Source organism: Phocoena sinus, chromosome 12 (assembly GCF_008692025.1).
Source record: "Phocoena sinus isolate mPhoSin1 chromosome 12, mPhoSin1.pri, whole genome shotgun sequence".
Lineage (NCBI taxonomy): Eukaryota > Metazoa > Chordata > Mammalia > Artiodactyla > Phocoenidae > Phocoena > Phocoena sinus.
The window spans coordinates 17,815,338-17,830,854 of record NC_045774.1 but is presented as its reverse complement, the minus strand read 5'-3'; the positions used below and the strand labels follow the sequence as shown (position 1 = coordinate 17,830,854).

The following is a 15,517-nucleotide window of genomic DNA, read 5'->3' as shown; positions in this document are numbered from 1 at the left end:
TAGAATTCCATGCCTTTTATGGGGTACGTGTTAGAAGAAACATCCACTTATATAGGCTTACACTGTGCCAGATACTGTTCTAAACAGTCTTGCAAATGTTAACTCGTTTAATCCTCATAACAGCTCTCTGAAATGGTACCACTGTTGTTCTCATTTCAGATGGGAAACTGAAGCACAGAGCAGTTAGGTTAAGTAATGTGCCCAAGGCCACCCATCCAGAAAGTAGTAAACCTGGGGTTTCCTTCCAGAGTCTGAGGATGGGTCTCTAGCCCTGCACTGCTTCCCGCCAGGGGCTTTCACTTCTGTCCTGGCAGGAAGGGATGCACTGACTGCTGAGGATACCTGGAGGATAGGCTGGTTTGGTTTGAGGAGGTAGACCCAGGTGTCCTCCATTCCCCACCCACAACCCTCAATGTCTCTCTGTCTCTCTGTCTCTCTCTCTCTCTCACACACACACACACAAAGAGTCACTCTGGGCTCACTCTGGACACAGTGACATTAGGCTACCTTGAACTGTAACCATGTGAAGGGCTGCGATTTGGGTTTTGCTCCCAAACCTTCTAGAAGTGTCACTTCATAACAGCAAGTGTGTGTGTGGTGAAGACCTTCAGTGTATGATGAAACTCAGTCCTATTTACATATTTTGCTGCTTCAGGTAACCCATTTACACGTCCTCAGAGTTTATTTGGACAAGGCCAGCATCTTGAGGATTATTCAGATGACTTCATAAGTACTGTTTCTTTCTTTCTTTCTTTTCTTTTTTTTTTGTTTTTAGCTGCATTGGGTCTTCGTTGCTGTGTGCAGGCTTTCTCTAGTTGTGGCGAGCGGGGGCTACTCTTCCTTGCGGTACGCGGGCTTCTCATTGCGGTGGCTTCTCTTGTTGCAGAGCATGGGCTCTAGGCGCGTGGGCTCCAGTAGTTGTGGCACATGGGCTCAGTAGTTGTGGCTCGTGGGCTCTAGAGCGCAGGCTCAGTAGTTGTGGCACACTGGCTTAGTTTCTCGGTGGCCTGTGGGACCTTCCTGGGCCAGGGATCGAACCCGTGTCCCCTGCATTGGCAGGTGGATTCTTAACCACTGCACCACCAGGGAAGCCCAGTGCTGTTTCTTTAAAGCAATTAGCTGATGGTCCTTAAGACCCAGAATGATGGCATCAGAGCTTGTGGCTTTCTTGAGACATTTAAAAATGTCCCTCTTTTCCCCTGCCAAAACCAGAGAAGAGGTAGAGTAATGGAAAACAGCACAGATCCCCTGGGTAGTGCTTCACTCTGGCTGCCACTATACATGCAAATGTGCTTTCCAAGGAATTGCTAAAAAGGATTATGACAGTTGTCTTGCTTCCCTGCCCATTCCAATTTGGCAGGTGAGGTTAAGGCCCAGTGGAGGCCACGCTTCAGTGTTCAGGGGTCTGGGACTGGATGCCAAGAGACCACGGGTTATTTTTGATCAGAATTGCCTAAGTCACATGAAAAGCCCTTGCTTTCGTCAAATCTGGCAAGCACTGTCCCTCCGAGAAGGATTTCCCCCCCTAGCCAGCCCAGCTACCTTTGCAAACCCTCTCCTGACAGGAGGAGAGTCAACTCACCTTCATGGCAGGAAGGCTACAGACTTTCTGGTTTCATGGGACTGAGGCAGGTGGGGAGCCAGGAGGGTAAATACAGAGCGATTGTTAGGAAGGAGTTATTTCAAAGGGAAGAATTATATTCCAGACTGATGAGTTGGTCTGAGATCTCCTGGTGCTGATTTTGTGGCCTGTACCATCTAGAAGTGGTTTAGACAGTGGTTCTCAAAGTGTGGTCCACAGATCCTTGGGGGTCCCAGGGATCTTTGAGGTAATAATTATTTCATAACAATACTGTAACATTATTTGCCTTTTTCGCCTTGTGGACATTTGCGTTGGCGGCACAAAAGCCACAGTGGGTAAAAATGCTGGCACATTAGTGCCAATCAAGGCAGTGGCATCAAACTGCATTAGTGCTTATGGCATTCATCACCTGCACACATGCCAAAAAATAGCTGTTTTCCTTAAAATATCCTTGATGAGTCAGTAGAAATTCGTAAGTTTATTAAATTCTCAACCTTTGAGTACATTCTTTTTTTTTGATATTCTGTGTGACAAAATGAGAACTACTCACAAAGACTTCTGTTGCAAATGGAAGTGCATGTGAACCTTGTCTCCTCACTAACCACTTCTGCTGTTAAGTTACTAGCTGAACTAGCTGCTTTATTTATGGAACAGCATTTTGCCTTAGAAGAACAACTGAGGAACAATTTGTGGTTACTTATTGGGTATTTGGCAGCTAAATTTCTTTCTTTTTTAATATTTTATTTTATTTTATTTTTGCCCACACTGCGTGGTATGTGGGATCTTAGTTCCCCAACCAGAGATTGAACCCGCACCCACTGCATTGGAAGCCCAGAGTCTTAACCACTGGACTGCCAGGGAAGTCCCAGCAGCTAAATTTCTTGAAAGTGAGTAAAGTGAACCTAATATTTCAAGAAAAGTAATGGATACTATTTGTTAATGGTAAAATTTGAATATTCAAGTAAAAATTACATTAAAAAAAGAACTTGTGTCTGCCACAGTGAGCTTGACAGTTTCCCAAGACTTGAAGGCTTTTTTGATGAGCTGGGTGGTGATAGTAACAAATGTTACTTTTTTGATATTGAATGACGATATGTGTTAACATTTAGAAGATCTGTATAGCTCAGGAACCTAATATTTTCCAAATGATTAATGCATGATGTTGCCAAATCACGTATAACAAGAGATCTGTTAATAGTAGGAGACAGACCAAAGATTTTCATGTAGTTGATGGAGTACAAAAAGTTCATTGATACGGTTTCAGATTTCACATGGTAACTGACTTAAGAATCTATATGTTGTCAAATTTTGGCATGGTAGCAAAAGAATATCTACAATTATCTATCTTAAAAAGCTATTAAAATATTTTCCTTTTTCTAATGGCACAGATTTTCTTTATGTATTTCAACTAAGACAACATATTGTCACAGTTCAAGCGTGGAAGATATGAGAACTCAGTAGCCTATAAAACTAGCCATTAAAGAGATATGCAAAAATGCAAAACAATGTCATGTTTATTATTAATTTTGGGGGAAATAGATTTATTTTTAATAAAAATATTATGTTAACATGGTACATGTACTATTTTAATTTTTAAATGAATTAAATAAGTATTTTAAACATTTCTCAGTTGCAGTTTCAAATAGGTAAATGTCGATAATTATAACCCATATAAACAAAAGCTCTTTGGAATCTTCAGTGTTTTTTTAAAAATGCAGTTTGCTCCTGGAAACAAATGTTTGAGAACTGCTAATATAGAAACTGCCATGTTATCTAGCTGGAGGTTTCTGAGCTGTCAAAAGAGTCAAGAAAGTTTTCCAGGTTGGGAATAGTAACTGTTTCATTATATATCTTCAAGTATATCAATGAAAATTATTTAAATATTTTCCTCTGTAAAACGAGAGCTTCATTAGAGTTCAGATATGCTTACATTACACATTAAACTCACATTCTTCAATAACTGATATCAAAACAGAAAAATACTGGTGTTTACATTCAATTTTAACTTATTGGAAATAAAAATGTCATGTATATAGCGTGTTATTTGTAGAGAAATGCTTACAGACAGTCACTGTAACCTTCCCTCTGGTCTTGCAACTTAAAGCAAATCATAAATATTCAAGTAAATAAACTAGTGGACATCAAGCAAAATGAAAGCAATCATCCCAACTGCTGATTCTTTTCTTTCATTTTTTTTTTTTAAACATCATAAGCCAATCTTTTTATTTATTTATTTTTTGGCTGAGTTGGGTCTTTGTTGCTGCGCATGGGCTTTCTCTAGTTGCGGCGAGGGGGGCTCCTCTTCGTTGCGGAGCACGGGTTCTAGGCACGCGGGCTTCAGTAGTTGTGGCTCGCAGGCTCTAGAGCGCAGGGAGGCTCAGTAGTTGTGGCGCACGGGCTTAGTTGCTCCGCGGCATGTGGGATCCTCCCGTACCAGGGCTCGAACCCATGTCCCCTACATTGGCAGGCGGATTCCCAACCACTGTGCCACCAGGGAAGCCCTGATTATTTTCTGTTTTTGATGCTGTAGGAAATAGTTAAATCTCAGTCTGCATCTTAATATACATGGAGGATGCATAAACACAGCATATAGTTTTTAATGTATCTTTTACAAATCATATAACAGTTTGCATCATTTATTTAATAGGACAAAATTAAAATGTTCTTATATATTATGAATGACATTAGATATAATGTCTAAGTAAGCATTATGCGCAACATTTTGTATCCTGAATAAAAATAAAATACCTTTTGCCTAAAATCACATTTGCATGTATTGCTAAAAATGATGGAGTGATTAAAAACACTCCCAAGAGCATTTGAGAAATTAAGTATTTCTGTGAAAGGATTCCATATTAGTTTATGAGAGCTGCTGTACAAAGTACCACAAACTGAGTGGCTTCAAACAACAGACGTTTACTCTCTCACAGTTCTGGAGTCCGGAAGTATGACATCACAGTTTGGGGGGGCCATGCTCCCTCTAAGGGCCCGAAGGGAGAATTCTCCCTTGCCCCTCCCAGTTTCTGGTGGTTCCTGGCATTACTGGGCTTGTAGCTGCATTACTCCGCTCTTGGCCTCTGTCTTCACGTGGCCTTCTTCTCGGTGTGTGTCTGTGTCTTCTCCTCTTCTTAAAAGAACACCAGTGGCTGCATCTAGGGCCCACCCTAAATCCAGGATGATTTCATCTCCAGAGTTTAAACAATCTGCAAAGGCTGTATTTGCAAATTCACATTCTGAGGTTTCAGGTGGATGTGAGTTTTGGAGGATGCTATTTAACTACTATACATTCACAGTCAGAAATGATGGGGGGAATTCCCTGGCAGTCCAGTGGTTAGGACTCTGCGTTTCCACTGAAGGACGCACAAAGTTCCATCCCTGGTCAAGGAAATCCCGCATGCTGCACGGACCAAAATAAATAAATAAAAACAAAAATGATGGGGAGTGCAGACATACTTTTACAAGGTTGGGCATTGCTGTGGGACAGGACTGCTCTGCCACTGATTAGCTCGTTGACCCTCTCAGGGTATCTACACTTTAAAGCCTCAGATTCCCCATGCGTAAAACTGAGTCCATGATAGCCATCATGCTGGCTTGTGGTAAGCAGTAAAGGAGATTATGTTTAAATATACCGTGTCCTTAGCACAGTGCCTGGCACAGAAGAAGGTCGCTCAGTTACTGTTCGTAGCTGTTTACTGTTGGCGGGGTAGGCACGTAGTAATAATTGTAATATGTACTATAAACCTACAGTGGATGGTAATTACATTAATGATAATTGTAATCAGAGTTAGCAGGTTAGTGTTAATGGTCGTTTCAAGCACCATTAGTACATAATAAAGGATGATTTTACTGTGAGTATGTAGATGAGAGAGAAGGAGACAGGGAGGGACAGAGAGGTGAGAAACCCTTAAATGAGTAGCCAGGGAGCCTGGTTAGAGACAGATGATGCTATAGACTGAATGTCTATGTCTCAAAATTCATATGTTGAAACCTAATCCCCAATGTGATGGTATTTGGGGGTGGGGCCTTTGGGAGGTGATTAGATTATGAGAGTAAAGACCTCAGGGAGGGATTGATGCCCTAATAAAAGAGACCTAAGAGCTCTCTTGCCCCTTCTTCCTTGTGAGAACCCAGTGAGAAGGTGCTGTCTGTGAACCAGGAAGATGGGCTCACCAGACACTGACCCTGTGGGCACCTTGACTTTGGACTTCCCAGCCTCCAGAAGTGTGAGAAATAATTCTGTTGTTTATAATCCAGCCCGTCTGTGGTATTCTGTTATAGCAGCCCAAACAGACCAAGCTAGTCATCAACGGCACTGTTTCATTCAAAGGCATATCGAATATGCCTTAAAGAGCTTTACCGGAAGACAGAACACTCATATACAACACACTGCAGCACTTGTCATCATTTCTATTCTGGACTTGTATTGCGCATTTCCAGGCCCGTGTCTTGATCCCTATTTTGGGTAGTATTTGGAGACTTTGAAGCACAATACAGAAAAACTCTAAAAGCTCATTTCACTGTAATTCTATGCAGGCCAGCCCAGCTGAATCTGCCCTCCTGCAGCTGTCAAACTGATTTCATGTCCCAGTTCAGGCCTCCCTTACCGCCTCTGGGCACCTTAAAACTGTACCCTTGCTCCTCTCTCACCTCCCCTTCTGCAGATGACCTTGGCTAGGTCGTTCCTGAGAACTGCAAGTCAGTTGCACGAGCTACCTCCCTCGCTCTCTCCTTCATCTCAAAGTATGTTGACGTCCTTGCCCATCTGTTCTTCTTTCCCTCCGTTTCTGATGAGGAATTGCCTCTCTCCCCTCTAAGACTAATCCCTCCTCTGGGTATCTACCCTTGGCCCTAGTCATAATTATGGTCCATAATTATGCCTTTATTTTCTTGCATTTGGTCTCTCTCCATGGAATCCTTCCACTCCATCTGTAAACATGCTCGGAATCCCTCTTTGTTCTTAAAAGTACTGTCCCCTCCAGCTACTATTTTGCCTCCATAACAGTACTATTAAACTTCTTGAAAGTGTGGTGACCTAGCCCCAGTTTCATGTTGTGACCAGCTGTTAATTATTATAAAATTGTTGAATGAAGAATTCAGAATTCCCAACAGTTAAACTCCTGATCATTTCTTCCTGGTAGAGATAAGACATGACCCAACTCTGGGCAGTGAGGAGGTCCCGGGCCTCTGAAGCCTGGTCTCCTGGAGTTTGCTGCCACTGGCTGACCACAGCCCTTGGGCTACCCTCCGTGTGGGGGGAATTTAGCATATTCAGAATATGTCAACGATGACTATAACAAAGGGGTTTTAAGAAATCGGGAATTTACATAGCTATTCAGTTGGAAAAATTATAAAATCGGTGAATGCCCTGAGGAGAGCATAAATAAAGACGCTTTTGTCTTTTAACCTCTGAATTTGTTCCTGAGAGTTTTCTGAATAATAAGGGGTAGGAAAATTTCCATCCTCTCCAGTATACTTTCCATTTGCTTAAAACCTGCAGATTCAGTCCTGAGTGAAGCTTAGAACTCTTGTGGGTCCAGAGAAGGTGGCGAGAAGCTGTTCAGTTTATTATAGCCTGTTTAATTTGTTCCGGGAATTAGATAGTAAATCAGTACTTACCAAGTACACACCATAGATGGAGGCAGGATAGTTGTACAGAATGGTTTATAATGCGTCTGGGTACTTGTGTTTAAAGTCAGAAAAAGAAAATATACGTGGATCATTCTGGAGCAGGCCAAACATTTTTCTATAGAATCCCTGGAAACCTACCCTGTAAAACCCCTGTAGAAAAAAAGGACATATATGCCAGCTCATTGTGTAACGTAACATTGCATCCTCCAGCCTACTGGGGGCTGGGAGGCAGCCTCAGCTTTCCCAGCAGCTGAGAGGTGCCCCCACCCCGCCCCCAGAGGCCTTTCGACGAACTGAAAGATGACTGTGAAGATGCAGAAGGGTTTAGTGAACATATTGCTATTTTATTCTCTGTTGTGTAGGCAAAGGAAACTATACTCCTATCTGACTTGCTAGACTAACATTTCTCAATAGCAACTTCGTTTACTGAGAAATTGTATGTAAAAATTATACTGTGGACAGTTGACTCAATCAGCAGTAGAAGTGTGTGACATGCTATATATAATATTCCCGAGGCAGATAGAAAGAAGTGTAAAATGTGGTTTCTGCCTTTGGAGAAATTTACAGCTAAAATGAGGCTGTATTTACACCCGCCCACCTCCCTGGTCTCTTATCAAATTACCAACCTTCCTTGGTTCCATAACAATAAGTAGTGTGACATGGCTGAATGTTGAGAAAGTTAGGTGTTAAAAAATCTTGTCTTATCACCAACCACCCAAAGGTTCAGATTTGTGTGCCTTGTGCCATCCAGGAGGAGAGAAGGCAGCATTTGCACCACTGTTCTTTATTAATTCTTTCCTGTGAGAGAGTCGTCCCCCTCCCTCCCCGCCCCCCCAAGGGAATTGCATGGCCTGTTATTGTACAGTCACCAGTTTTATTTTTTTTATCTCAGCCACCACATGTGGAGAATTTATTGGTTCTACATCTGCAATGGAGCTACATCCTTTAACCTAATATTACAATAGAGAAATAACTTCTAAATGGTTTAGCCTGCATATAACTCTGATTGCCTTTTAATTAGGGGGAAAATCACAAGCTGAAAAGAGCAACAGACTGGAAGCCAGTTAAAAATCAGAATAATCAACTGAGAAAAAAGAAAACGTAATCTCGTAACATTTAATTTTTAACCACAGGATAATAGTTTCTTTATTCCTTAAATAACTTTTTCTGCACCCCTTCCCACCCCTTCTGTTTCTCAGATTGGAACTCTAACATAGATTAGAATTGCCAAGTATCTGTGAAATGAAAGACTGTCCCTGTACCCCTCCCATCCCCCATAAGAGCTTAGAGCAAATAAAAGTCACAGTTCAGCCCAAGAATTAGGTTTGTATGGCCCTGATGTAGGACTATCTGAGAGTGGGCTCAAAGGCAGATTGGGGAAGAATTAGGCCAAACCAGAGTATAAACCTTTTAGTAATGTTTCCGTAGACATAGATAATAATTTGGCATATTACAAACTGCTGGCATTCAATTTTTACAAACTTTAGAAACAGGAAGACTTCAGGAGCATTAGTAGAACCAAAAATATAACTTGCTATTTATTGGTCCAGAGGTTGACTTTTATGAATTTTGAGAAAGGACCAGGTTTGAGGCAATTCCTTTCATGATTCGTTAAGTCAGCCTAGTCATATCCAAAGAAGGCTGTAAACACATATAAACAGATTGTTATTTTTCTTGGTGGAGTGAAGAAAGGGCTTTTTTCTTTGTAGGATTATGCCGGATTATTTCGGGGGGAAAATGAAAGGAAAAAATGTGAGGTGGTAGGAGCAGCTCTGTGAAATGATGCTTGTTTGCCCATAAGACGTATTTCTAGCAGTTATCTCCTTAAAGCTGGTCAGAGTTGTGAACATCTGTTCATTTCTATTCGGCTTGAGGACTGTGGTCTGTAAGGAAAAGGATCTGGGATGTCACAATGCATGCCAGGCGCCAGAGCTCCAAGGAGCCTTCCTAGCATGGAAATTACTCACGTTTCCTATGATCACGAAGCACCATGTGCTCAGCTAATTACTGTTCTCTGCGACTGCTGTCACATCTTGAAACTCTCCATGACCCAACTGTGGAAATCCTGTTTGCCTCCCACCCCCTCCCCAAAGAATGAAAAGTAGCAAATTGCAAGGCTGGGCTTGTTTAATGAATGCGATTTATTTTTGTTGAACCAAAGACACAAGAGGTTTCCGAGGCTGTTAGGTTGATGCTAGATTTGTGAATGACTTCGTGGTCCACATCCTTAGATAAGTTTGAGGTGGAGGGTGTCTGCCCGTTTACTAGATGATAGTCTGTACAAAGGCGTTTTCTTTATTTCCACAGGTTCCTGGAATAAAATGACCTTTAACAGTAGACAAGGTCATCTTGCTGACTTCAGACAGAGCCTGTCAGGTGCCGTGCAGACATCTGAGAATCATTTTAATAAGAATGTCCTCAAGATGCTGCCTCCTTCCTTTGTGACCCCTTCAGAATTCAGCTGTAGTCTTCCTGAGGTCTTAGTAACCCTAATGCTGTAACCTGAGGCTCTTTCTGGTTTTTCAGATAGAAATAGCAAGTTAGCTTGCACTCTATAGCAAATACAATTTTTGTTGCAATGCTTTTTCATTCATTCATTCATTAGAGCATTAAAAATGAAACAGTTTTGCCTTCTTCATGTTAAGGTAACTTTGATCACTCCCCCCTCAAAAAAAAAAAAAAAACTTAGTTTGTCAAGACAGATTGAACATTACTTTTACATAGTTTATAACAGGAGTTTGGTTTTCATGGAGGCATTGATTGGCTTGGGTATGGGTTTATCTGAGTGACTATGTGAATATATTAGTGAGTAGTAAGATATTATTACTTGGTCTTACAGGGGCGAAAAAGGCCTGAAAACAGCTTGATTTTCTGGAGAAAAAAACTTCCTGAGCATGGCTAGTAATACTTCCTATCCATTTAGATGCAACTGCCGAATGATATTACCCAAAGTAATTAATGGTGACATATTAGTTAACATATTGCCATCGGCAGGTTTGAGCAAGGGTGAAGATGGCATATGCTAAAACAAATTATTATGCCCTAGAGAAATATGCAGAATTGTTTCTTAAAAGTCTTAATAATGCCTGCAATATGATTTTTTTTGCAAGAGATAAAACTGGGGGTACCACTGGAGAGATATAGACTAGAAAAACAAAACAAAACAAAAACAAAAGAGAGCAAAATTGATTCAACCATTTCCAGGAGCTTTTCCAGTTAAAAAACAGCAACAAGAAAATCGTTGAATCCAAGCAGCACAGCCTGCCTGTCATATCAAAAATCATAGGAGAGATCCAGGCATCCTCATTCTTCCTTTGCACTCTTCTTTTTTCCTTCTTCTCCTTTGTCCATTCTCGATCTGTCAAGGGATTCTAGGCCCAGGGCATAACTATGACAGATGGGCAGGAAACTGTAATCTGTTGCTGTCTTTCAATTTTGGAGGAATCATGGTGACCACGAAGGGGTTAAAACTGTCAACACGGATCAGAGCTTGGAGATAATGAGTGTAATATCAATCCCAGAACACTGGTGCAGATGACCACACAATAGCAGATGAATTCAACTAGGTTACTGTTTGTAAGAAATCCTTCTTCATCTCTTTCCAGTTCATGCACAACTATGCTTTTTAAATGCCTATGTGTTAAAGCTACGTGCATACAAATCATGATTAAAGATGATTGTGAATCTCTTTTTATTTTGGAAGGTACATTTTGAATTAGCACTTGCAAAGACAAGCTGGATAGATATGTACCCTCTGAGCACGAGCTAGGTAGCCTTTGAAATGTTTAGCAGTATGTTGACTGTTACCTATGACTAAGGCTGCCAGAATGTAGAATTCAGTGATGTGATTTAAGGAAGGCAAACTATTACAAGATATACTTTTATTTATTTATCGCTCTTTAACTTTCCTTTTCTTATAAGAAACATGAAAGGAAAGAGAAGTAGACCTTTTTTTTTTTAAACAAAACATAGGCTTGAGAAGAATAAAATACATTTTTCTCTTATTAGCTTCAAAGAGAAAATTGACAGATAAAAAGCAGAGACTGAAAGCTAGTTTTCAGAAGTCCATGTGGTAACCAGAAAGGGACAAGTATGACTTAAAAATTGGAGCAGGAATCCATGATGGACTAGGGGAAGAATGGGTAAAGGAGAACTTAAATAACCCCGATATGTTCAAATCCACAGGTCCCAATGGCTGCCATCCTAGAGTTCTTAATGAATGGGCCGAAGTCATCACAGAACCGCTAGATATCATTTTTGAGAACTCGTGGAGGACTGATGAGATGCCTGAAGACTGGAAAAGGGCATATTTAGAGCCTTCTTTCAAAAAGGGAAATGGATGATGACCCTGGAAATACTCATCAGCCTAACTTTTTGCTTGGAAAAATTCTGGAATAATCAACTTAGTACACTGGGTAACGAACTCATAATAGCTAGACAAAAGGCAGTGAAATATCACACATAAAGAAGTACTGAGTTCATTTTTTAAAGACACACCATTGTGAGATACAGTCTTCTACATATTTTGGGATTCTGCCCTCGGTACTGTGAATTCTTGCTGCAAATAAGTGAGGTTGGCTAAGGCATTTGGGTACTGACTAATTTTAAGTGGTAATACAAGACGAAAAGATTTCTGGCAATAGCTAGAAATTACATCATTTCCAAATTAGCCTTTAACGCGGGCCTCTCACTGCTGTGGCCTCTCCCGTTGCGGAGCACAGGCTCCGGACATGCAGGCCCAGCGGCCGTGGCTCATGGGCCCAGCCGCTCCGCAGCACGTGGGATCCTCCCGGACCGGGGCACGAACCCGCATCCCCTGCATCGGCAGGCGGACCCCCAGCCACTGCGCCACCAGGGAAGCCCGAGAATAGTCATTTTAATTTTGTATTTTAACATATTTTTTCGCTTTATATAGGACTGTTTTCATAGGTGAAGTATTTTATATAATTCTCTATAGAATAGTTTGGTGAAGGAATTCTTATTTTAAGGTGCTTTATATAGTTATTTCATATGTAGGTACAATGATAAAGGTGACAAATTCAGGAACATCTGCAAAGGAAGAAACTTTTTTCTAACTTCTCTTTTTAAGTTTCATCTGGCTGAATTTGAGTGTTAGGACCTGTAAGAGTGTCTTACTCTGATGTACATGGAGCAAGGGCCAGCTGTGTGACTGGATGGCCAGTTTTCCTCAGCCCTGGACACTGCCATGGCCCAGATTCCCTCCCCAGATTCTGATTTCAGGCCTTTGGTGGGGGGGAGGGGGCAGAGAGGTGGGCCGTGGCAGTGGACACTAAGAGCCCTGTATAACCACAGCCAAAAAGGAGAGTAGAAGGAGGTGGGAGGAAGAAATTAAGATGAATCTGGAGTTCTTCTAATTCCTATTGTTTTTGCCTTTGGATGTTGGCAGTTTTCTTTTCTGCTTAGAAAATGCAGTCATGTTGACCAGACACCAAAACTTAGTTAAAAGGAGATCATCAAAAGAGATCTAGACATGCAGCAAGCTCCATGGTCAGACAGATTCTGAGAGCAGCTAGGCAGTACTGTATTCCAGAAACTTCCCTGCACTACTTAGAAGTACAAAAGAGGTTGAAGCTTACATCACATTGTAATGCTCAAGAGTAGGAACCCTCGGAGAAAAAGAGGTAGATGTACATTCATTTCTTCCTGGTGCATATGGGAATGGGTAGGCAGTTAAGGTCTCCAAGGGCTATTTTAATCACAATACTGCTTTAAAAATCTAAGGTTGACATGGTTTAGCTACTTCTAGAGATTAATTTAGATACCGGGTAAAGTCAGTCTCATTCTTAAGTACAAATGCAAGGGAATTAAGCTCTAAAAGCATGTATACGTTGTCTTTTAAACTACATGTTTAAAAAAATACTGCTTGCAGTTTTGTAAGAATTATACGCCGATCAACCTTTCATCATTTTTTTTTTCCCAAGTGAGTCTTTATAATTTCCAAGTTAGGTTTTTTTTTTTTTGGTTTTTGTTTTTTTTAAGGAGTGGGGGTCTAAATTATAGATATAATTTATTGTGATAATAAATGGCTTCCTGTTCGAGACCTCATTTCCAGGTGCAGGATCTGCGGCAGATTTATTTCACAGATGTACATTTACATGCATTTGTTGAATTGTTGCTAGAGAGGACCTGATTTCTGAAAAATCTAGTATTTTCACTGTGGGCATTATGATGCAATCTACTGCAACCAAAAAGGGGGCTCTTTGGTCATTGCAAGTTTTATTTTCTATTTATATAATGTCTAGCTTCAATTATTTTGCCAAATTTAAATCTTCTCTTTGTGTTTGCTATTGGAATTTGAAAATAAACAATCCTCTATCACAATCTAGAACGGTGAAATAGCCCATGGATTTTAAAGACTTCTTACGTAAAGCTAGAGGAAGAAAGCTTTAAAATCAGCAGAGAAATATTAAAGGAAGCCCATTAATTCTTTTGCATTAAATGAAGATGAGTTAAGAGTTAGAATATAAAACATAAGAGAAAGGAAGTAATCTTACCATGAATTATATTTGGAGATAATTAAGCTTAAGAAGAGTAATTTTTTCATAGTATTTTTTTTCTTTTATCTAATATTCATGATATCGTTAATTTTTTAAGGTAAAGGAAATAGCGGAGGGACAAATAAATATATTATGAAAACTAGAGGATTATCTTGATTTGTATTTCCTAGAACATCAAGAGAGGTTAATTACAGACTTTTACTTCATAATATTGAGGAAATGGGAGGATTATAGCAACACTTTCTTCATTTCATCTTAAAACAAAATTTTTAAGGTGAGGAAGGAAAGATTTTACGCACATATTCTTGGCATAGGGAATGCATGATTCTAAAGGCTCTCTCCTCACAAAGGAATTTACAGCAACATAGAATGGCTGTACTCAAGCAGTTTTTCAATCCAGAGAAATTCACAGCATCTTGGTGTTGTGAAATTAATAACAGAAACAATAAGCATTGAGTTTTTATTTTGGAGTTCCTCAGATCTGAGTTCAAATTCTAGAATCACGTTGATAGCTTTTTCCTGTCATGAATCTGTTAAGAACATAAGCTAAGAATGTAGCATGAGAAATGATCTTGAACAATTATTAAACTCATCAAAGCTTGTTATCCTGGTCCATAAAATGGGAAGAATACATACCCTCCCTTAGTTCTTAAGAGGCTTAAGAATTCTGCAACATACACCCACACAGTTCTTGGCTCGGTGTTGACACATAGTAGGTGCGCAGTGCCTTGCTCCTTTCCCTTCTTTTTTTCCTCTTATGTTAAAGAGATTACCTTAAAACTGACTAGAACACTCAAGAATAAATTGACTCAAGCACAAATTGTCCTTATTGATGCCTTAAACCCACTGAATAAGGCCCTTTGCTTTCTTTTAGGAAGGATAAAGGAGAGCTACAGTGCCTGCCCATAGTGGGTGTCGAGTAAATGTTTATTGATCGAATGAAAAGAATGTGATTTTAAAAAACAATGAGCGAATAGCTAAGGCCAACATTTTTCAAGTCTGGGGAAATTGTCACATAGACACATATAAAGGTATTCTTTAAGTTGCCCCTTTTTAAAACAGCTTTAGATTTATAAATTTTGTGTGCAAATTAGGGACGGGCAGATATGCATTTCCTCTGATTTTATGACTGTGATTTACAAATTAAGAGTGCAAATGGGCATTCCCCCATAGCCTTTTCTGGGATAAATCCAGCCAAGACATGAAGCAGATGATGGTGGATGGCAAACTCTTTTCTATGCAAAGAGAAACCAGATGTGCAAGTGACTGGGATGCACCTGCCAGCAAACTGAGATAAGTGCCTGCCTGGAATGTCCTCTATGAAGAATCAGGTCCTTTGCATGGGCATTGAACAGTAATAAAAAGGAAGGTTGAAGAAAATTAAATTCTTCGACAAAATGGTTAATTTTTACATGTAATATTTAATTACGTGTCAAAATATCATGTTCAGACAGGTGGAGGATTTCTGCATTTCAAAGTGAATAAGGAATAAAGAGTAGAAAATTATATCCAGAGACATATGCAAGAAATGAGCAACAGCTACACCTCTAAAGTGGCCAGTTCACCATTCAGACCAAGGGCAGGGTGACAGAGTTCTTAGAAGAGACCAGCTGGCATCTTATGCTTAGAATAAAATCATCAGAGATGCTGTCTTAAATTAAACCAGATAAGTTGTGCAGAGTAAAGTGAATCAGCTAGGCTTTCTCTTCTAGAATTTTCGAATTTTATTCTTATTAGCAGTCTCAGTGGTCATCAATTAAGTATTCCTACATCAGATGTTTTATACTAT

The 15,517-nt window shown here is 40.2% G+C and overlaps 1 protein-coding gene across 1 annotated transcript in view; it reads left to right on the top strand.

The window, feature by feature from the left end:
* The window catches only part of SAMD5 (sterile alpha motif domain containing 5), a 52,751-nt gene extending 41,293 nt beyond the window's left edge, over window positions 1-11,458 (top strand). The window contains exon 2 of the mRNA XM_032651784.1: window positions 11,396-11,458. Within this exon, the coding sequence (XP_032507675.1) occupies window positions 11,396-11,458 (63 nt within the window). The remainder of the gene's footprint in view (window positions 1-11,395) is intronic.
* The last annotated feature ends 4,059 nt before the right edge of the window (window positions 11,459-15,517 follow it).